At 42.8% G+C, this 22,907-nt stretch overlaps 1 protein-coding gene across 1 annotated transcript; it reads right to left on the reverse strand.

Annotated features, from left to right (window-relative positions):
* Positions 1-278: 278 nt before the first annotated feature.
* Positions 279-22,416, reverse strand: LOC124400971. Its single transcript, XM_046872842.1, has 4 exons — positions 22,078-22,416; positions 19,819-19,947; positions 11,849-11,986; positions 279-3,250 (listed from the first exon to the last, which is right to left on the reverse strand). Exons 1-4 carry the CDS (start codon positions 22,414-22,416, stop codon positions 2,657-2,659), a joined length of 1,200 nt encoding a protein of 399 aa, XP_046728798.1. The 3' UTR covers positions 279-2,656.
* Between the last annotated feature and the right edge of the window lie 491 nt (positions 22,417-22,907).

Consider the following 22,907-nt stretch of genomic DNA (forward strand, 5'->3'; position numbering starts at 1 on the left):
AACATTCAGTCAGATTCTATCCTACTCACACATGTAAATACCCTATTATTATTATTAATACTTGATGTAACTAAAGGTTTGATTAACATATAGATCAAATAGGTTTTGTCAGACTACTTCTATTATATCTAATAAGTTCTATATTGCTTTATTAAGTTAATTAGGTTAATTTAGTTTGATAATATTAGTTTGATTATAACACACGCTAGATATGGTTGATTAAAATATTTTTCTCGACATTACTCCCCCCTCTGAGACTTTATAGTCTCACATTCCGCTTATAACCACTTATAACCATTTCTCAATCATACATGTCATGTAATACAGCAGTAGAACAAAGTAAAAGTCTTTGACTTCTTTGGCATATGTAGTTTTCTTCTGACCCAGATACTTTGCGTATCGCAGGGGGTCTTGTTGGAGCCCTGGAAGAGGTTACTAGCATTTTACCAGGCACTCGTGTGTTGAAAAGAATAATAAAGCAAAAACAAAAAGTAAAAGAAATAAAAGCAAAATGATTAAGATCGACAATGCAACATTATAAGATCGACATTACTCCCACCCTCACACTAATGGGTGCGCCAAACCACAACATCGATGAACTAGGAGTGGGCGAAAAACCCTGTAGACAAACATGCCAGGGAAAATTCCCACTCTGCCCGCCAGTGGCGCGACCGTGGAATCACCACCAAGGTCATCCTTAGTCGTGGGTGTACATGCAGTTAAATATGAGACACATGAACAAAAGGAAAATTGAAATTAAACAATGTAGTCCGCAGAAATGTGTTAGAGCTATGAAACAGGCGACAACCGCTTAATCCAATGAGGTAAGGGAGCGGATATATGGCGACCAGTCCGTATTGCGAACCACACAGCGTTGTACCATGGAGATTGCACGACGTATTGTGAAGACTCGGGTGACCATCTGGAGTCCACCAGGAAGATCATAGACAGAGTTCTGAATGGAGTCTAGCCACATACCCTCCGGAGAAAACATGTTAGCATGGCGCAAAATAGCGGTCACTGGTCTACGCTGGTCCTCATCTGTTTCCCAAGCAAACTCATCCCTCTGTGGAGGAAAACCGAACCACTGATGGGGTCCATCATGGCACTGGTCACCCAAAGGACAGTCGTCACCGTCTTGGCACCACAAGCAATGTGTCTGATGGTCATAGGTTAGGGCTGCACATGCCTCACAGGGACCCCTGAATGTGTCGAAGGCTAAGTGATATCCCTCATAACATGTTTCTGCGAATGCACACACACCAGGAAACAGTCGCAGATTCGGCTGTAGCCACCTGGGTTCACCAGCGGCCATGTTCCTGCACACAACATGAAGAACTCACAACAACAACATGGTTCATACAACATAATTTGGACAAGCAGCGTCTTGAAGCAATTTTCATGAAAGTGGGAAATATAGAAGTAAGACTCTGCGGGCATGTCATCAGTATCAAGATCAGTAATCAGGCACAGATAGATAGATGGCTAGACAGATATACATCTATATACATAATACAAAGGATATTAGTAAAAGGATATGTTTGGTGTGCAGCACTACGTGAGCGCATCCAGTTGGCACCATAATCAACAGCAGCTGAACCCAAAAAACATATAGCTGGACAAAGATGAGTGGTGTCATAAGGTGCTTTGTCACATGCCTCTAACCCTACTGTCGGCATAACACGAGGTGGACGTCGAGATCTTCTGTCACATACAATGCATGTAGAGTGGGGCACTGCTGCACGCCCCGAATCTACCAACCATTGCCTGTACAGGTTAAGGTTTGGCTGAATGTTTGTAGTTTCAGCATATTGCTTTACTGATGTTACATTGATCCTTTCCGCACATCTGAAACAGGTCAGGGCTTTTGGATTAGAGGGATAGTTGGGGTTCTTGTATCTAAAACTAAATTGTATTCTAGGTAAGTTCATCCCTTCCTGCCAGTTAGGGACATATACTAGACTTTTATACAAAACATCCCCATACGCTAGAGATTCCACTGAGGTTCTTCCAAACGTGCCATGCGGGATCCCTACTTGGGGAAAACCAAAATACCACAAAAGCGTAATATCAACACAACTGCGGGTGCCTAATATGCGAGGTATAACTCTGTGGGGTACTCCTGTGACCACTATAATGTCTGTTTCTTTATCCGTGTCGGTCATTCGAGCCTCAAGTCTCATCTCGTATTCAGGAGTATTATTTATCTCTGTAGAGTTGCAGGGATGAAAAAGGGATATAGTATATGTTATAAACATATGTTGTGCAGTTACTGGAAAGGATGGTAGGACCTTGGTGTTATTTAAAACGCCCAATGCACACCGGAACTGTTCTGCAAGCACGTTTCTGGCCATATATACAGAAACCTTTGCAGCCTGTGCTGAAGTGAGACTGGTTACAGCGTGGCGATCTAGGGACCTTAGGGGTTGAGATCTCTTATATCTGTGTGTGGACATGTTACGACTTTCTAGGTATGCTGCGGGCTGGGAGCAGTTATTTAGAGAAATATTAGACAAAGGGACTGATATATCTGCTGGATGATGTTGGTTTTGGTTAAGGGAAATATATATGCAAATGACCCATACTACTAAAGCCATAACGAGTACTGCCCAGTGTCTTTTGGTGGGAGTCTGTTTGGTCTTTGGGCAATTTTTCATCATGGTTCCACAGGTGGATCGATATCTAAGTCTACTAGATCTTGTAGATTAAGAGTGTCAAACTGTTCAGGTGGAGTGACAGTGTTTTCTTCGCTGCCTAGTAGTCTCTGCACAGTCTCTTCTAGTTTGTCAGAGTCTAGTGTGTCAGAGTCTAGTGTGTCATGGTCTAGTGTGTCATGTGGTGGTCGTGAATCAACCTGATACGAACAACCTGGGCTCGGTTCTCCTTCAACTGGCCGTGGTTGTGTGGTTTTGGCACGTGTCCTGTATGCTGGTCCTCTGTCCTGTGCTGGGCCTGCGCCGTCGTCATCGTCCTCTGAGTCGTCAGAGTGGGCGCAGTGTGCCAACTCAGCCTGAGATTTCCTCCACTCTAGTCCTTTCACCGCAGCTCTGCAACAATGGTTAAGATGATACCAGTATTCCTTACCTTCAACCTTGACTGCGGTAGGAGTTGCTAGTACCACCTTGAATGGGCCTTCACGTCGTGGCTCACTCCAGTGTTTCCTTTTAAACACTTTGATATACACGTAGTCACCTGGTTGCACCTGCTGCAGTGGCTCATCAACCTGTGCCCCGTGTGTGGCTTCACGAACCTGTGAACATAAAGTTCTGTGTATTTGCGTCAGATGTTTGCAATAACTAGACATGTCTGCTTCAAGTTGTTCAAGTGAGGAGCCTGTGTAAGGTCCTTGTGTAAAAGCCACTGGCATGGGTCGTCCAGTCAGCAGCTCATGCGGTGTCAGGTGTGTGTTGCGATTTGTTTGAGAACGCATTTTCATCAATGCCAGTGGGAGAGCCTGTACCCAATTCAGATCTGTGCTAGCACAAATTTTTGCTATTTTCTCCTTCAACACTCCATTTGCTCTCTCAACCATTCCTTGTGACTGTGGATGGTAAACACACCCCATTCTTTGCTTGATACACAAAGCTTCTGCAAATGCTTTGATCACATTATTTACAAAATGTGGTCCATTGTCAGAGCTCAGCTTGTCAGGTATCCCAAACCTTGGAATCACTTCCCTGATCAAAAACTTAGCTACAGTCTTTGCGTCATTCTTGGCAGTAGCTGTTGCCTCAACCCATCTGCTAAAACGATCTATTACTACCAAGATGTATATTTTCCCTTCCTTCCTATCTGCCATGTCCACAAAGTCCATCATCAAATGTCGAAATGGTCCCCTTGGTTCAGGAATGTGACTGATTGGTGCTGTGAAATGTTTCCTGACATTTCGTGCTGCACATAGCTCACAGGACCTCAGGAATTTGTCCACCATACTGGCCAGATATGGCGACCACCAATTCCTTCGGATTGTGTCTATGGTCTCCCAAAGATTACAGTGATCTACCCCATGTGCTTCAGTAATGAGCTTGGTAAAGAGCTAATGGTGCTACCCACACTCCATCAATACTTCTCCATAACCCTGTGTTGGGGTCTTGTACTGCCCTCGTTTTTCCATCTCTCTTTCTCCTCTCCACTTGCTACATCCTGATATTCCCCAAGATCTTCCTCTGTTACCTGCCCTCGCACTTCCTCATGTTCTTCATCTTGTGCCAACTCAGCCTGAGATTTCCTCCACTCTGGTCCTTTCACCGCAGCTCTGCAACAATGGTTAAGATGATACCAGTATTCCTTACCTTCAACCTTGACTGCGGTAGGAGTTGCTAGTACCACCTTGAATGGGCCTTCACGGCGTGGCTCACTCCAGTGTTTCCTTTTAAACACTTTGATATACACGTAGTCACCTGGTTGCACCTGCTGTAGTGGCTCATCAACCTGTGCCCCGTGTGTGGCTTCACGAACCTGTGAACATAAAGTTCTGTGTATTTGCGTCAGATGTTTGCAATAACTAGACATGTCTGCTTCAAGTTGGTCAAGTGAGGAGCCTGTGTAAGGTCCTTGTGTAAAAGCCACTGGCATGGGTCGTCCAGTCAGCAGCTCATGCGGTGTCAGGTGTGTGTTGCGATTTGTTTGAGCGCATTTTCATCAATGCCAGTGGGAGAGCCTGTACCCAATTCAGATCTGTGCTAGCACAAATTTTTGCTATTTTCTCCTTCAACACTCCATTTGCTCTCTCAACCATTCCTTGTGACTGTGGATGGTAAACACAGCCCATTCTTTGCTTGATACACAAAGCTTCTGCAAATGCTTTGATCACATTATTTACAAAATGTGGTCCATTGTCAGAGCTCAGCTTGTCAGGTATCCCAAACCTTGGAATCACTTCCCTGATCAAAAACTTAGCTACAGTCTTTGCGTCATTCTTGGCAGTAGCTGTTGCCTCAACCCATCTGCTAAAACGATCTATTACTACCAAGATGTATATTTTCCCTTCCTTCCTATCTGCCATGTCCACAAAGTCCATCATCAAATGTCGAAATGGTCCCCTTGGTTCAGGAATGTGACTGATTGGTGCTGTGAAATGTTTCCTGACATTTCGTGCTGCACATAGCTCACAGGACCTCAGGAATTTGTCCACCATACTGGCCAGATATGGCGACCACCAATTCCTTCGGATTGTGTCTATGGTCTCCCAAAGATTACAGTGATCTACCCCATGTGCTTCAGTAATGAGCTTGGTAAAGAGCTAATGGTGCTACCCACACTCCATCAATACTTCTCCATAACCCTGTGTTGGGGTCTTGTACTGCCCTCGTTTTTCCATCTCTCTTTCTCCTCTCCACTTGCTACATCCTGATATTCCCCAAGATCTTCCTCTGTTACCTGCCCTCGCACTTCCTCATGTTCTTCATCTTGTACCATCATCACTTTCACACAGTCTTTTTCTACTGCTGCACTTTTAGCTGCCTCATCTGCTGCCGCATTACCTCTACTGACCATATCTCCATCAGATTTGTGGGCTTTACACTTCACAATGGCTAATGCCTTTGGAAGCATCATTGCTTTGAGCAAATCCGAAATTGCAGGACCATGTAAAATGGATGATCCATCAGCTCTCTGGAAACCCCTTTGTTCCCAGATGGGTCCAAATGTGTGACATACCCCATGTGCATATGTTGAATCAGTGTAAATAGTACACCTTCCTCCTGCTCCCAGCCTACATGCTGCTGTTAACGCTTTTATTTCTGCCAATTGGGCAGAACAAGGTTGTGGTACACTTACACTAGCTAGTACTCAAACGAGTCATCTTCCTCATTGTGCATGACCACAGCATATCCTGCTTTATTGCCATCATTCGCGATAGCAAGAACCGTCCACAGACAAAACAATTTGGGCATTTTGCAATGGTTGGTTCTCTAGGTCATCTCTAGCTTTTAGAAATTTCTCTGCTTCTGTAGTGCACTCATGGGGAATTCCTCATCTGATAAGACCACTCGATCAGCTGGATTGATTGTGAGGCACCTCTCAATTGTTAGTTCTGGTGCAGACAGGATGACATCATACCCTGTCTTTCGTGCATTCGTGATCACAAACTTTTGACTTGTCAGCAGAGCATGTAATGCATGAGAAGTGTACAGGGTCACTGGATGACCCATCGTGATTGTTGATGCTTTTCGATAGGCAAATGCTGCGGCTGCCAATCCTCTGTAACAAGGTGGCATGCCTTTTTCCACATTGTCAAGAGCCGTACTATAGTATGCAATTGGCTTCTTTCCCATGCTCTGTTGCTGTTGTGCTAAAATGGCTGATGCAAAACCTCGTCTCTCTGACACATAGAGGTGAAATGGTTTTGTGTAGTCTGGACAAGCTAGTGCTGGGGCAGATTTTAGATCACTTTTGATTGTTTCAAAAGCCTTTTTTCCTTCCTCTGTCCAGACCACACGTGCGCTAGATTTTGTCTGATCAGCTGCTTTCATCATGTCTCTGAGAGGTTGTGCTTTCAACGCAAAGTCACAAATCCACGGTCTGCTAAAACCTGCTAAACCCAGGAATGACAACATATGTTGCACTGTTTGAGGTTGTGGTGTTTTCTGAATTGCCTCTACATGAGAGGCGAGATTTTGCGTGTAGTGCCTTGAGCACTCTACCCAAATATTCTACCTTTTGTTGGCAGAATTGCAATTTTTCCTTACTGACCTTGTGTCCATTATGAGCTAGGGTTTCCAGGACCTTTAACGAGTCCTTCATGCACTGTTCTTTAGTTTGACTACAAATCAGTAGGTCATCCACATTTTGAAGCAAACTGCTTTGAATGTCTAGATCTGCCAGATCTCGTGCTAACACCTGGTTAAAAATTGATGGACTTTCACAATACCCTTGTGGCAGACGCGTGTAGGTGTATTGTTTTCCCCCGTATGTGAATGCAAACAGAAACTGAGACTCAGGATGCAGAGGTACACTAAAAAATGCTGAGCATAAATCAATCACCGTGTAACATTTAGTCCCTTCAGGGATGTTTGTTAACAGTGTGTGTGGATCGGGTACTACAGGATTTTCTGCTACCACCACACGATTTATTGGTCTTAAATCATGGACCAATCTCCACTTGTCTGAATTTGGTTTTCTGACCGGAAAAATGGGGGTGTTGCAAGGGCTGTTTGTTGGAATTAACACTCCTGCTTCAACTAGTCCTTCAATGGTTGGTCTTATCCTTCTATCGCTTGTTGCGACAATTGGTATTGCTTCTGGTAAGGTAACTGCACATTGGGTTTTAATTGAATTTTCTCCAACCCTGATGACTTAACTAACCCTACATCTGTCTGATGTTTAGTCCATAGCTTTTCCGGAATTTGTTTCAGTACCTGTTCTTCTTCTAGTTCAGCCTGTTCTTCCTTCTGTTGCCATTGTCCTACCTGTCCTACTTGTGTTCTCACTTGCATCTGTCTGTTGATCAAAATAGTGTGAGCTACCACACTGTCTTCAGCTGTTAGTTTTATTCTGAGATATTTCCTGTCTAATGTCATGCTCATATTTTCTACCACTGGTATCCATTCAGTTATCTGGCTTGCTTCTCTGACCATTGGCCCTAAGTCTTTTGATTTAAAATTTTGCCCGATCATTAGGGAGACATGTGGAACAGAGTTCTCGACTGAATACCACTGTGCAATGTGGTCTGGTAGTTGTACTGTTGCAGCTATCCCTTGGGGACCAAGGATCATGTTCTCTGCTTTGAGACTGTACTGGTTCCTTCTACATGTTCTCCCACAAAGTCTCATATTCTTCATCTTGTCCCCCCTCATCGTACCTTATTGTGCAATGCCATGGTTTTCTGGTTTCTTCACAGTCTGGACGCATGTTTGTAAACCATATTTTCCAGTGGTCATATAGCTTGTGAATTTCTGAGGATGTCCCGTCGAGTTCCAGCCAATAGACTTTATCCAGTGTTTGTTGTTCTATTTTTCTTTCTACCATCACACACTGTTGAGCTAGGATTTCAGGAAGTTCGACCCACACTCCTGTAGGTCCACAGAAGATTTTTGCTCCTAGCTTACACAGTACATCTCTGCCTAATAGATTTGCTGGGGTATTGGGGGAATACAACAATGGTGCTTGTATTGTGATTCCTTCTACTGTTATGTCTTGTGGCTCTGTGAAATGCAAAGTTTGAGTTTTACCCGAGAAGCCTACTGTCTTTACTGCTTTGCGTGAGAGGGGGAGCTTAGAGCCTTCTTTTCCAATGCTTGTAAATGTTGCTCCTGTGTCAATCAAAACGATGTCTGGAGCTGGTTATTCACATCCACCATTATGGTTGGTTCTTGTGCAGGGTACAGTGAGGTGGGGCACTGTACCAGCTCCCCCTCTGGCTTCTCTGGGCATCTTCACATGTTACCTTGAGGTGGTCCCGGAGTTTGTTGATTCTGCTGATTCTGGCCCATCCATGGTCCTGCCCAATTTCCGGGGTCTTGCCAGCTTTGATTTTGTTGCTGGTTTCCTTGCTGTTGTCTTATTGGATAGGGGCAGTTTCTCATCATGTGATTGGGATCTTGACAGTTCCAGCATCTTCCTCCTCTCGGTGGTTGATAATTTCTTGGTTGAAACATTCCTCCTCTTCCTCTGCCTCTTCCTTGCCCCCACCCTCTGTTTTGTGGTGGATATTGTTGATACATTGGATGGGTCATTATTGGTTGTCCCACAGGCATTAGTTGCTGATTTCCTTGATCTGGTATGGTTTGACTAGCTGGATCCTGCTGTGCATTTGTTGGTATCATCATGACTGCTGCTTGTTTAGCTGAACTTTTCTCTTCTTTTCGTTTTTCTTGATTTTCTTGTTTGCTCCGTGCTATCTCTCCGAGCTGTGCTTTGTGCAGCAATGTTATTAAATCTTCTGCTGCTTGTTTGCTTGCTTCTTTCTTTTTCCTGTGCATTTCCACAGCATGTGTGACATTTGCCTGGAAAGCTGCCCAGGGCAGGGCATTAAGTCCCACAACTGATTCAAGTTTTTCTTGTACTTCACTTGGAAGCGCCCTCTTCAACATTATTTTGAACAATGTGATGTTAGCCGTTGTCTCGTCCCATGCTGACCCCATCCCTTCTGCCCATGCTTTCTGTAATTTAAGAATGAAGGCCGCAGCTCCTTCTTTTTCGTCCATTTTCAGGTTTTCCACCTTGGTTAGATCAGATTGAGTTGGGTATGCGGATCGAAGTGCATTCCACACGTCATTTCTTTTCACTCCAAATGTCCAGCGATCATAATCTTTCTTGTACTTTAGGGGTGCTTTCACACCTTTCTTGCCTCTGTTTTTGCTTTTTCTGGCGATGTCTTTGATTCTGGTCATGCTCAGGTGGTTCTAGTTCCTCTCGCTCTCTTTCCCATTCTTCAGGTGGGATATCTAAATCATAGTCATATTCATAGTCATATCTCCCTTCATTGCTGCTTCCTTCATCATCTCCCTCTTCTCCTTCAAGATTCTGAAATAACACTCTGTTTGTTAGTCTTGCACTTCCTTTGTTCATTTTGTTGTCTGAAGCTGGTAATTCCATCCTCCCTTCAATGCGTCCTCCTGTTATGTCTAGTTGTATGTCATGATACTCTCTTTTTCCTAGTACTGGGTAGAAGCTAATCACCTTTTGCTTCTTTACTTCAGCATATGGTGGTGGTTTCTTCTGTTCCTCAAACTCCTCCAATGGTGGGGCTGAGGCCTTTTCTGACCCTTTTCCCTCCTTACTTCCTGTTCCCTTCTCTGTCTTTTCTTTGTGCACTTTTAACATCTCCCCCTCATGCTCAAACCACTCAATGATGTCTAATTTCCGTTTTGTCTTTTCTTTCTTTTCTTTTTTTATTTCTCCCCAATTTCCAATTCTGGTTTTCATTACATCACACTTTTCTTTGTTAAATGTTCCCTCTTCCGGCCATTGCAAATCCCCAGCTGTCAGGTCTTTCCATTTTTTCATGTATTTTTTGATCTCCTTTTCAGCCCCTTTATGCCTTATAATTATCACATCCACAGGTGTGATTGGGGATTCCTCCTTGCTCATGATGCACTCTTGCTCTGTGTGCCTCTCTACGGTGGCCTAGGTTTCTATTTTGAGCAGACCACTTTAGATAGACGTTTATCCGTCTCACTGTCTTACAAGGTCGTGTTGGATTCTTTCGGCTTTGTCCACTTAACGAGTTGATTTTATCGATTAGAATCGAGGTGGCTACACCTCTTTCCCACAAAACCTCTTTAGGTTCTACTACAACAGTTGCCGTCAGTCCTGAGCAATAATTAGATTGTTCAGGTACTTCTGCATTTAATTCTATCAATGGTTCCTCGTCTTCGTTGTGTGGGTCTGCTATGAAATCAAACAGATGTATCACGGCTTTACCAGGTGTAGGGGCTTCCACGAGGGTGCGTAATACTGGGCTTAACAGTTGAGGTTTGTGAATATCTGGGAATATCTGGAGTAACACCTCTATGCCATGTAATCGTGCAATAGCCCACAATTTGTCTTGTATCTGCTTCTCTGTCTACCTCCTCTCTATGCCGCTTCTATCTTTATATGCTCTTTCGTCCCAAAATGAGTTCTAAGTCCGTTCGTCTCTATCTCTATGTCTATCAAATCCATACATTTATCTTGCTATATTTTCTCTTTTTGATTTATTCGTTTATTCGCACTGTGTATGTCCGAGTGTATGCATGTATGTGTATGTGTGTCAGCGAGCGACCACTATGTGTGTGTGCTATACTCCGTGCGCCTATGCGCATGCGCACCCCCCTTCGTGCACTCCGTGTCTATACGCGCGTGCCCGCGCCCCCTCCTTTTCTGCTCCGTCTCTCGTCCACGCGCAGCTCTCCTGTGCTTCTAATGTGTGCGCGTATATACCATGCTATTTTATCAATAGTACAGATATGCAAATAATATGAGTATACTCACAAACTCAGCATCATCCCAAGCAGCGTAAGCAAACAGCAAGCAACAATACAAACACAGGCATACATATAAATTCATAGACAAAACATCAACATACAGAAAACACAACTATAAATCCGGTTTTCACAAAACACGCTTCTCATAAACAATATGACAACAACACTTACACAACTGCAGTTACAACGTTTCTCTTTTTACCGTATATGTACACATGGCCATCACTTCATCTCAATAATCTCAATATCCTCGGGTCCCACCCCGTACTCGTAACGGTGACTCTCCGAGCCCTTTACTCTTATACTGACAACTCACGACCTTTTAAATGTACCCTTTCCACACCAGGTTACGAATCTGGATCCCCTAGTAAAGACCTATGGTATCTTTCCTGTTTTTAGACCATATGAGAAGTGTTGTCTTCTCACATCGGGACTTGCACCCGAATCACCAAGACTTCACTTTTGGGTTTACACGATTTCGGTCTGCTTAGTCTGCAACCTAATTAGACCATATGGAAAGTCCGACAGACTAAGGTACAAACAATTAGCCGTAGTTTCACGTGGGTCCCACCCTGCGTCTCTATACGCAGTGACTCTCCACCTCACAACTTTATTCACGTGGGTCCCACCCTGCGTCTCTATACGCAGTGACTCTCCACCTCACAACTTTATTCACGTGGGTCCCACCCTGCGTCTCTATACGCAGTGACTCTCCACCTCACAACTTTATTCACGTGGGTCCCACCCTGCGTCTCTGTATGCAGTGACTCTCCACCTCACAATTTTATGTCTTTCCTTTTGCTTATACTCATCCAACACTAATTTTCCACCCGATAGTTCTTTGGCCCTAGGCCAGCAGTCTATACCCTCCCCGGGGCCGACAACCTCATAGGCATACAGTTACTAATCACAGACTTTGAGTATAACAGGTGTCTGCTTACCTTTTTTCTCTGAATTTTTTGTTTCCAGCGGCTGTAGCCCACAGGATGCTCGGTCCCCTGTTCAGGTTTTCGACCTTTGTGCTGACCTTCAGGGCCCCACGTTACGCCAATAAATATGTCGGAACTCAGAGCCGGTCTCTGAGGCGACACATCGAGGGTGGATTTCTTTGCTCAGAGGATTCCCAATAATGCCCAGCCAATTCTAGAAAAAACACAAATATAATAGACACAAACCGCCAATGAAGGATCCTCAGTCCTGGATGAGTAAAAGCAAAACTTCTTTATTTCCATGCACGTTCCAAAGAGCTCAGTAGAAGGTGGGTACTTCACATCAAAATGAACAGCACATCAACAAATGATAGAGCACGCCATAGTGAGGAAGTACACTGACTGTTCGTTTCGCTTGTATTTATACCCTGTAGCCACCGTGTCTTTTCTATTTTTCAAATTCTTTGGCCTTGAGAAATTCTTATGTCTGCCTTCTTGCCGTTCCTTGTCCCTTTGCCTATCCTTGTCAATTCCCTTATGTCTGCCTTCTTCTGCCAAGTCCACTTATGTCTCGGATCTTGCCTATCCTTGTCAATTCCCTTATCTTTGGCCTTGGTGTTCATTCTTCCAAATAACACCATATTTGGAGTTCCTGTTTTTCCAATTTCCCTTATATTCGCCCATAATTTTATACATAAAAAATATGAGTGAGTATAAAGCCCTTATTTCTCTCTGGATTCAACCATACGTTCTTCAGTCTCTCAAGTGTGAACAACCTTTTGCCTATTTTGTCCTCCTGCATTTGCAATGGGTAAGTGTTATGCTTTATTCTTTTATAATGCTGTTTTGCTATTCTACTTTCATTTAATTGAGTTATAGCATTGTTTGTATACTGTGCTTGATTATAATACTTTTAATTAATAGTTGTATGCGCCTAGGTTATATTTTAATTGTGCATTCTGAACTGAATGTTACACTGTGTGTAGAATCTTTTTTCTTGCATGAGTGTTATCTTTTGCTTATGCCCGTCGTCACCGTGATTTGACCCTGTCTAATATCTTATCTCTGTTGGTCTCTTTTGCTCAGCTCCACCACGTTTGCCTCCCAGAACGACTCAGTTGGGCATTCTTCGCCGACAATTTCGCCAGTTTCAGCTCTCCTTACTTGCCGCTGAGCTTACTCATTTTCTTGAACATCTTTCCAGCCCAAGTGTCCCTGAGGATGCCTTCCTGCCTCCTCGCATTGTGCAGAGCACTTCTACGCGTGACAAGAGCACACAGACTTCTCCTGAGCTCAACAGCCGTCACGGATGCTCCTACTTCCTGACACTACACCACAGTTTTCTCCCTATCCTTCACACTGGCCTGTTGCTTTGCCAAGTCACCGTGCTCCTGTGCCTTCACCTGGCTTCGGGCCAAGCCGCTCTTTCATGTCTCCTGCCCATGCTTCTGTGTCTTCACCCGGCCTTGGGCCTAGCTACTCCTACATGTCTCCTGCAGCTGCTGAAGCCTGTACGCCTTGCTATTTCAATAAAGATGCTTAATCTCCCTCAAGTTTGTTTCCTGTCCTTCTTTGCCTATTCTATACACATAACATTCAGTCAGATTCTATCCTACTCACACATGTAAATACCCTATTATTATTATTAATACTTGATGTAACTAAAGGTTTGATTAACATATAGATCAAATAGGTTTTGTCAGACTACTTCTATTATATCTAATAAGTTCTATATTGCTTTATTAAGTTAATTAGGTTAATTTAGTTTGATAATATTAGTTTGATTATAACACACGCTAGATATGGTTGATTAAAATATTTTTCTCGACAATACTGTATTGTCACAAAGTACTAACTATGACAGCAATATTTCTAAGCTTATATACAATATATGTATACCTGAATGCAAGTCTCATTTATGTGGGCATGGAAAAGTCAATATTCAGGAGCAGCTTCGGGAGGTAACAGGGAGAAGTGAAAGTGTGGGCTGACGTGTTCTGTTCAACACTGCTGCCACTGTGAGTGATTGAAGCCTGCTGGGTAATCACACAGCTAAACACACTCTGATCAGTCTATCACAACCACACTTATTGCTGTTTCCAAGGACTGGGTGGAGGCTGAAATGCAGCGTGCCCTCCACAGACTTAATTCTAGACTCTAGATTTTTCAGACCACAGCTTCATTGCTGTTTTTTTATACCACTCAGAGTGGACCATCACCATCAGCTCATTGTACAGTACAGTAATTGCTGGATAAAGCAATATTTATTTGCAGCTGCCGTGAGAGATTTGAAGAATCTCACTTTCTGAGTTCGCATGGCAACGGACAGGGTGGTTTGAATAGACTCGGAGAAGTAAAGGCTCAGCAAAGGTCTATGAAAATCATAAGGTGAAATCTGACTCATACTGAGTGAATAGTTTGTTTATTGTCTTGCCGCTTGGAGAAGGCTAGCTTTTATTTGCTTCCCTTCACCATTCAGAAACAACTTTTCTCTGGATAAAAAAAATAATAATTCAAGGCTTTCCTCAGAAGGCATGCCTCTGGAGTTAATTCACTCTTGGTATCTGTCTCCAGGGAGATCTGAAAGTTTAACAGTAATGAAAAAAGAGAAAGGTGCTAGAGGTTACTGGATACAGCACTAACAAAATAATGTGTTTTTGTGCAACGAGTTGTCTTTTTGTTCTAAACCTCTCAGCTGCAAAAGGACAGAAAGTCTTCTTGGAGTCATGCTTACCAACAGTATTCCTCTTGGCTAAACAGAAACATTAATTTGACTAACATTAGACAAGCGTCTGTCACTCATGTAACACCACATTCGATTTGCTAATACGGACCACTAATTGGCAACTGCATACACTTATACTTAAAATGTGTGAAAATCTAGCCTTAATAGGTTAAAGAAACTGTATGGATAAAAGTTTTAGGACACACGACATGACACCTCTGACCTCAACCCTACTAAACAACAGTGGGATGAATTGGAATGCTGACTACACCCCAAGCATCCTCAACTACATCAGCACCTAATTTTCAAAAACACACTTGTAGATGAATGAGCACAAATCTCTGCAACTGCAACTTCAAAATCTAGTGGAACCTCTTCCCAGGAGGATGAAAGTGATTATAACAACAATTAGGAATTAAAAGCGGAATGGAATGTTTAAAAAGCACACATAAATCATAATGCTAGGCGTCCACAAACTGCAATGAAAGAAATGGCCTCTGGATTTCTAGTAGTTCCTAGAGTAGCAAAGTCCACTAAAGGCGGTAGAACATTCTCACATTTAGCTCCCAAACTTTGGAATAGCCTTTCTGACAGTGTTCAACACTCTCCCAGTGTAAGCACAGATTAAAGACATACTGTATCTTTTTACCGAGTCCTACACATCACAAATCACATAATATAAGCTTGTGCTTCAGTACATCTGATTATCAACTTGTGCTCATTACCATTATGAACAGCAACTACGCTAATTCTTCTCCACTGCTTTTCTTCCATTACCCATCCTGAGGTATCAAAAAGTTGCCCCAGCTCCAGTTGTGTCCCACCTCATGAAGATTATGGACCTTTAAAGAAGTAGATGCCGACCCCACAGACATCCCGAACCATCTAGAGACATACCAGCACCATTTGATTCCCACTTCATGTAGAGTTTGGCATTGAACCTCTTCGAAATTTTGAAGGCTCTGGCATGGAGAAGCTGGTGTTGGATCTATGATGATCTCAGATGTTGAGCTATTTAATGAGTTGCTCAGTAGCTCTGTCAACTGACTGTATAAGACTGTAGAAAGGACATAACTCATAATCACACACTCCAGTACTCATAGTAGTTCTTACTATCCGGTGTTTTGTATTGTTTAAAGATTTATAATCACACCTTTAATATCACCCAAATAAGGATGGGTTGCCCTTTGAATCTGGTACCTCTTAAGGTTTCTTCCTCATAACATCTAGAGTTTTTCCTTGCCACAGTCGACTCAGGCTGCTTATTAGAGATAAATACACACCCTTGTTTTTTTTTTTTGTTTTATAATTATTTTTTTTTTAATTGAAAAATCAACAATCACAAATACAAAAATGTAAACAGAAATTCTCAATTTTCCCTTTTTAAACAACAAAGAGCAAGCACCCCCAACCCACCACCAAAAACACAAACAAACCCCCAGACAAAGACACACACATGCGCACTCACACACACCCTACATCCCCCTGTTAAAACAACTGTAGAAACGGAAGAAAGGTAATGCATACAGTAACATTTTTGACCAAATTAGAACTTTAATCAGGTAACACCTGTAGTCTTCTAAAATAAGAAATAAAAGGTTGCCACTTGCAAAAAAAGGTGTCAGTAGAACCCCTCTGTGTATATTTTATTTTCTCCAACTTAAGAAAAAACATCAAATCTTTAAACCACCGAGAGATGGGGGGACATCTTATTGCTTTCCAGTGTAGAAGTATGCAATGTCTGGCCAACAAAGATGAGAAGGCTAAAACATCTTTGTGTACAGATCTCAGTGATACTGACTCATTGGCAATACCAAATATAGCGATCAGTGGGCATGGCGTCAATTGCTCTTCAAATATGGAGGACATAATGCAGAAAAAACCTGTCCAGAATGCACTTCAACTACGCTCCAGACCATCACGCGAGATCTCCTGGCCTTCATCTCCACAATCATCAATGGGTCATTAACATCTGGCTATGTACCAACTACCTTCAAGCAAGCAAGGGTCATTCCTATCTTGAAGAAACCTGCTCTGGATCCATCAGACATCAACAACTACAGACCGGTATCACTTCTCTCCTTTCTTTCTAAATCTCTGGAAGCACTGTTTTTAACCAACTGTCTGTCTATCTCTCACAGAACAACCTCCATGATCCGAACCAGTCTGGGTTCAAAGCAGCACATTCCACAGAGACGGCCCTTTTGGCTGTTTCTGAGAAACTACATGCTGCTCGGTCAGCCAAACTGTCATCTGTACTTATCTTTCTGGACCTTTCAGCAGCATTTGACACAGTCAACCACAAGACACTTTTGTCAACCCTCAAGAGCCTTGGTATCTGCGGAACAGCATGGGAATGGTTTGCTTCCTACCTGGAAGGTCGCTCTTACCAGGTAACATGGAGGGGATCCACATCTGCCCCATGCAGACTCACCACTGGTGTCCCACAAGGCTCTGTACTTGGTCCCCTCCTTTTCTCCCTTTATACCCACTCCATTGGTGAAGTCATATCCTCACATGGGTTTTCTTATCACTGCTATGCAGATGACACTCAACTCATCTTTTCTTTCCTCCATCAGATACCACAGCTTCCGCTCAGATCTCAGCATGCTTGTCAGACATATCTTTATGGATGAGTGCTCACCAACTTAAACTCAACCCCAGCAAAACAGAACTGCTGGTCATCCCAGGTGATTCATCCCCAGGTCAAGATCTCCTAATAACACTTCATGACTTTCCCCTTCAGCCACTGCTCGTAACCTTGGGGTAACTATGGACAATGAACTGTCTTTTTTCCCACTAATGTTTCGCTAATGTTGCTCGTTCTTGTTGATTTCTTCTCTATAACATCCGAAGGATTCGACCATTTCTGTCCATACAGGCTGCCCAGGTGCTTGTTCAGTCTCTTGTCATTTCAAGACTTGACTACTGCAACTCTCTGCTGGCAGGTCTCCCCCTGAACGCTATTCGTTCACTGCAAATGATCCAAAACGCAGCGGCACGACTTGTGTTCAATCAGCCCAAGTTTTTCCACACCACCGCACTGCTGCGCTCCCTTCACTGGCTTCCAGTAGCTGCACGTATCAGATTCAAAACACTGATGCTTGCCTACAAGGCCAAAAATGGACCAGCACCATCTTACCTCAGTGACCTCATCACATCTTGCACTGCACCATGCTGTCTGAGATCCTCCACCACTGCTCGACTGGTACCACCTTCTCTCAGAATGAGAGGTAAGTACACTTCAAGGCTCTTCTCTGTTCTGGCACCGAGGTGGTGGAATGAACTTCCCCTAGATGTCCGTACAGCAGAGTCCCTGATTATCTTTAAGCGTCGACTGAAGACCTACCTCTTCCTGAAATACCTAAATTAGCACTTTCCAAGTTTGTAGAATTCGAGTTATATTTATATTGAGTTTGTAATCTTGCGTACCAGTGTAGATTTATTCATTACTAGAGATTTAAAGCACTTTTGTACGTCGCTCTGGATAAGGGCGTCTGCTAAATGCCGCAAATGTAAATGTAATTTTGGGCACAGAAAAAACATATGACTTAAATGACAGGGGGAAGCATAACATCTGTCACATCTGTCCTCAACCCCAGGATAGATTTTTGCCTGTTTAGATTTGGAAAGATGAATTCTGTACAAAACCTGAGACTGAGGCAGGCACAGGAAGTGGTAGACCATATCCTATCTACGGCTTTTTCCCACCGTTTGTTGCCAAACTGCAGCCCTAACTCCTCCTCCCAAGGGGTCCTGGTTTTATCTGTATTACAGCTATTGAGAGATAAAATGAAACTTTATATCCTGGGAAATCAAACTACGCTGGTGTAGAGTAAACATGACTAAACTCTTCAAAGGTTTCTTGGGGGGTACAGAGGGAAAATTGGGAAGGCATTTAGATACAAAGCTGTGGACTTGGAGATATCGAAAAAAATTAGCTGTAGGCAGCCCATACTCCAAGGATAGGCTGGTGAAACTAAAGATGTCATCTTTGTACAAATTATAAAGTTGCTTAATGCCTTTTTCGTGCCATAGTGAGAAAGCTGAATCTAAAAATGACAGGGGAAACAAATGATTTTTATTCAAGGGACCCAGTACTGATAGAGCCCTAAATTTAAAGTGACGCCTAAACTGAAACAAAATCTTAAGTGTGTTCAGTACGACTGGATTGTCAGTATATTGAGATGGTTTGATCGGAAGGGGTGAGCAAAGCTGATTGCACCAAGTGGATTCCGTTGAATTGGTCCAGAAGTTTAGTTTTTGGATATGTGCAGCCCAGTAGTATATTTGAAAATTGGGCAAAGCAAGCCCACCACTGAGCCTACAACTCTGCAATAGAGTCTTACAGATTCTGGGAGGTTTTTCACCCTAAAGAAAATAATTAATGATTCTATCTAAAGAATAAAAAAAATACTTAGGTAAAAATAATGGAAGTGATTGAAAAAAAATAAAGGACCTTGGGAAGAACGTTCATTTTAACTGCGTTGATTTTTCCCGTTAAAGACAGAGGTAGACTGCTCCACCTCTGAAAATCCGACTTCATGTCTGCCATAAGCGGAGCAAGATTGGCATGAAAGAGGTTGGGTAAGGAACGGGTCACCGTAATACCAAGGTATTTAAAGCCTGAACAGTTTAATTTAAATGGCAGATTCAGATGCTGAAGTTGAAGAGTGGTATTGTTTACCGGATAACACTCGCTCTTTTGAAAATTTAGTTTGTATCCTGAGAAAGAGCCAAAATCATCCAAGATAGATAAAATTATAGGCTGCAGGATCCATCACATATAGCAACAAATCATCAGCATATAAGGATACCTTAACTTGCGAGTTATACCTTTAAAGGCTAATGAGGATTTAAGTTTAATGGATAATGGCTCAATGGCAAGGGCTAATAGCAGTGGTGACAGTGGGCACCCCTGCCGGGTTCCATGCCTGAGACTGAAATAATCAGAGCTAATATTATTTGTACGAACACTGGCTTGTGGAGATTTATAAAGGAGGCGGATCCAGGAGACAAATGTATCACCAAACCAAAATTTCTTTAATATCGCAAACAGGTATTCCCACTCAACTCTATCAAACGCTTTCTCAGCATCCAATGAGACTACAACCTCAGGAAACAGAGATGACTACTTAAAGTAAATTATATTGAAAAATGTACGAGTGTTAAAAAATGAATGCCGCCCTTTTATGAATCCAGTCTGCTCCATAGATATGATACATGGTAGTACATTTTCTAACCGGGATGCAATTACTTTCGCCAGCACTTTCACATCGGCATTCAGCAGTGACAGCGGTCTGTACAACCCGCACAGGTTGGGATCCTTGCCCTTCTTCAAGAGATGGGCTATTGAGGCTTGACTGAAAGTGGGTGGTAGCACGCCCTGATCCAGAGATTCATTGAACACACCAAGAAGCAGCGGTGCCAATTTATCGCTAAACTTTTTTTTTTTATTTAACTGGAAAACCGTCTGGGCCTGGGGATTTATTAGACTGCAACGCCTTTATTGAAGCTCTGACTTCTTCAAGAGATAGTGGAGAGTCCAAGTCCCTTACAGAGACCGTATCAATAACAGGAAAATTGACACTTTGAAGGAAATCACACAGTCTCTTATCAGTAAGGCATTCAGATTTAAAAAGAGCAGAGTAATATGACTTAAATACTGCATTGATCTCTATGGGATCGGTAACGGTAACATTTGAGTCATTTTTAATCTGCGGTATTAGGCGTGATGCAGCCTGCCTTCTTAGCTGATGAGCTAACAATCTGCTTGGTTTATCACCGTATTCATAATATGATCCATGAGTTTGTAATAGCATGTGTTCAGTTTCTTTAGTGGAAAGGAGATCAAATTCTGCTTGTAACTCAACACGTTGTTTGTATAGCTCTGGAGAAGGGTTGGATGCGTAGCTCTGATCGAGTTGGCTGATTTAGACATTGCAGACGATCCAAAACAGAGTTCAAAACACAATTCAAATCACCACCAAAAATGATCAAATGGGTATTTAAAAAGGGAAGACTACTCAATAACTTATTCGCAAAATCAGGATTATCAAAGTTTGGAGCGTAAATATTAACCGGCAAAACCTTGGTCTGTATCAACGTACCAGCCACAATGACATATCTGCCATTCCTATCTGTAATTATACGGGTAGGTGAAAACCGTATGCTTCTATTTACTAGGATGCCACCCCTCGTGCCTTAGAATTGAAATTGGAGTGGAAAGTTTGACCCACCCAAGGACGATGAAGCCTATGATGATCTTTGACTCGGAGGTGTGTTTCCTGTAAAAATACTATGTCGGCACGTAAGCGTTTCAGGTGGGTAAAATCCCTAGACCGTTTAATAGGATTACCCATGCCCCCAATATTCCAGATAAGGAACCGGACAGGTGCACCACTGCTAGCTAAACGTGGGTCGGTATTAGTGTCAGCCATTCTTTCAAAAACAACTACACAAAAAAAATGAAAACAGGACCTGTGAAGCCAGGGGGATCCCCATCTCCCCACCTCTGTCCACGTGCATCCGACACTCAAACACATACAGTAACCCTAAGGGACAGCAACATTAACTATCAAAAAAGAAACCTACCGCCCACACAAATAAATGTGCTAACGAACAAGCCTATCCTAAGCAAAGAGAAGGCTTCAGCAGATTTAACACAACATAAATTATGCGCAACTATATCTAGTTTACAGCTACTCATCCCCGGTTTACATAAATATATAAACAAAGTTTCTAGAGGAAAATAAATTCCAAAAATAAATTGACCAAGCATTTATGAAACAAACATTAGGTTTTCAGGATCACTTACACTTTGATTCCTGTAAAAATAACACTTAAAAAAAAATCCAAAAAAACAAACACAACAACACACAAAGTGTGTAAAGTTAGAGACCAGCATCACCACGCGGAGTTTGTGAGCAGTGCAGTGATATGAAAACGAGGAGTAAACATCGCATCCCACAGCGACAAAAAAATATGTTATACTTGCTGGCTTTGTCAGGTGAAAGAAAATCTTTGCCCACACCACTGTGTGTAATACAAAGCCGCGCTGGATAAAACAATCCATACCGTACACCTTCAATGCCACGGAGCTGCCGCCACACCTCGTTGAAGGCAGCCCAGGCTTTTGCGGTTTCCACCGTATAATCAGGGAAAGATAGAAATGTTCAGGCCCTTAAACTGAATTCGCTGTAATTTTCTGGCACGCCGCAAGACATCAACACATTCACAGTGATAGTGAAATTTGGCCACAATGGCTCGTGGTTGTTCACCAGGCTTTGGTACGGGCTGTAGAGTGCGATGTGACCTGTCTAGAACCGGCTCCTTTTCCAGATTTAGTGCCTCCCTCAACAGCACGGCAACACTCGTGACAGTGGAGCTATTGGGATCCTCAGGAACACTGATTATCCGGACATTATCGCACCGTGACCTAGCTTCCAGATCTTTGCATTTGGTCTCCATTTTTATTGAACTCAGCAGTAAGACGTTGTATGTCATGTTGCATTACAGTGATATCATCGGTGCAAACAGAAAGTGAGCGCTCCATTTCAACCACGGTGCCCTTTAGTTCCCGCACCGCAGCCTCATTCACAGCTTTATCGCTGGACAGCTGCGCCTTCACCGCCTGCAGCTCCGACTTTATTGTTAGTAAATCATCTCCCAATGTACGTTCCAATGCACGTAGTTCGGCCTTAAAAATCTCAGTGATTTTGGACCTCAAAGAGGACAGCAGCTCTGACTTTAATGAGTCAATATCAGCCTTAGAAGCTGCCTGTGAAACGATGGGCTCTTCACACGGAGGTGAATCATGCAAAGGCGAGGCCGCAACTGTTGCACCAAGCCGCATCTGCGACTGAGTTGTGCTACAGGTCTTAGTAGTTTTACCAGACATCATAATAACGAGGGTAAACTGAGGGATTGAGAGCAAAAATAAAAGTGAAAAGCTTGAAATAATAACAACTATAACAATAATCCAACGGAGCCTCCTAACACCATGTCCTACTACATGACAAGCTAGACAGCGCCCCCCACATCATTCCCTTTAATTCTTAAGTTCAGTAAAGCTGCTTTGAGACAATGTCTATTGTGAAAAGCTCTATAGAAATAAACTTTAACTTACATTTTTTTGGTTCAGACAGACAGCATATCATAAATTTACGTAAGTGCCTACTGACTTCTAACGTATGTCCCTTTTACAAACAGGCCTTTGTGGTGCAAAAAGAAAAAAAAGAAAAAAATATTAAATAAAACCAGATGTTTTGTTCCTGTTCTGTTTCCAAGAAGATGCAATGTTCTGCCATGTTAATCTGTATTCTATGTAACTCTCAGGACATGCCT

This window comes from Silurus meridionalis, chromosome 2, assembly GCF_014805685.1.
Source record: "Silurus meridionalis isolate SWU-2019-XX chromosome 2, ASM1480568v1, whole genome shotgun sequence".
Classification (NCBI taxonomy): Eukaryota; Metazoa; Chordata; class Actinopteri; order Siluriformes; family Siluridae; genus Silurus; species Silurus meridionalis.

What these genes read in the sequence shown, in the direction of transcription:
- LOC124400971 (XM_046872842.1), bottom strand. Translation starts at nt 22,416, where the DNA reads ATGCGGCTTGGTGCAACAGTTGCGGCCTCGCCTTTGCATGATTCACCT. An exon ending in TTTGCACCGATGATATCACT is followed by an intron (nt 19,948 to 22,077) that starts GTAATGCAACAT and finishes TCTCTGGATCAG; the next exon opens with GGCGTGCTACCACCCACTTT. An exon ending in AAAAAATTCAGAGAAAAAAG is followed by an intron (nt 3,251 to 11,848) that starts GTAAGCAGACAC and finishes TTATGTTCACAG; the next exon opens with GTTCGTGAAGCCACACACGG.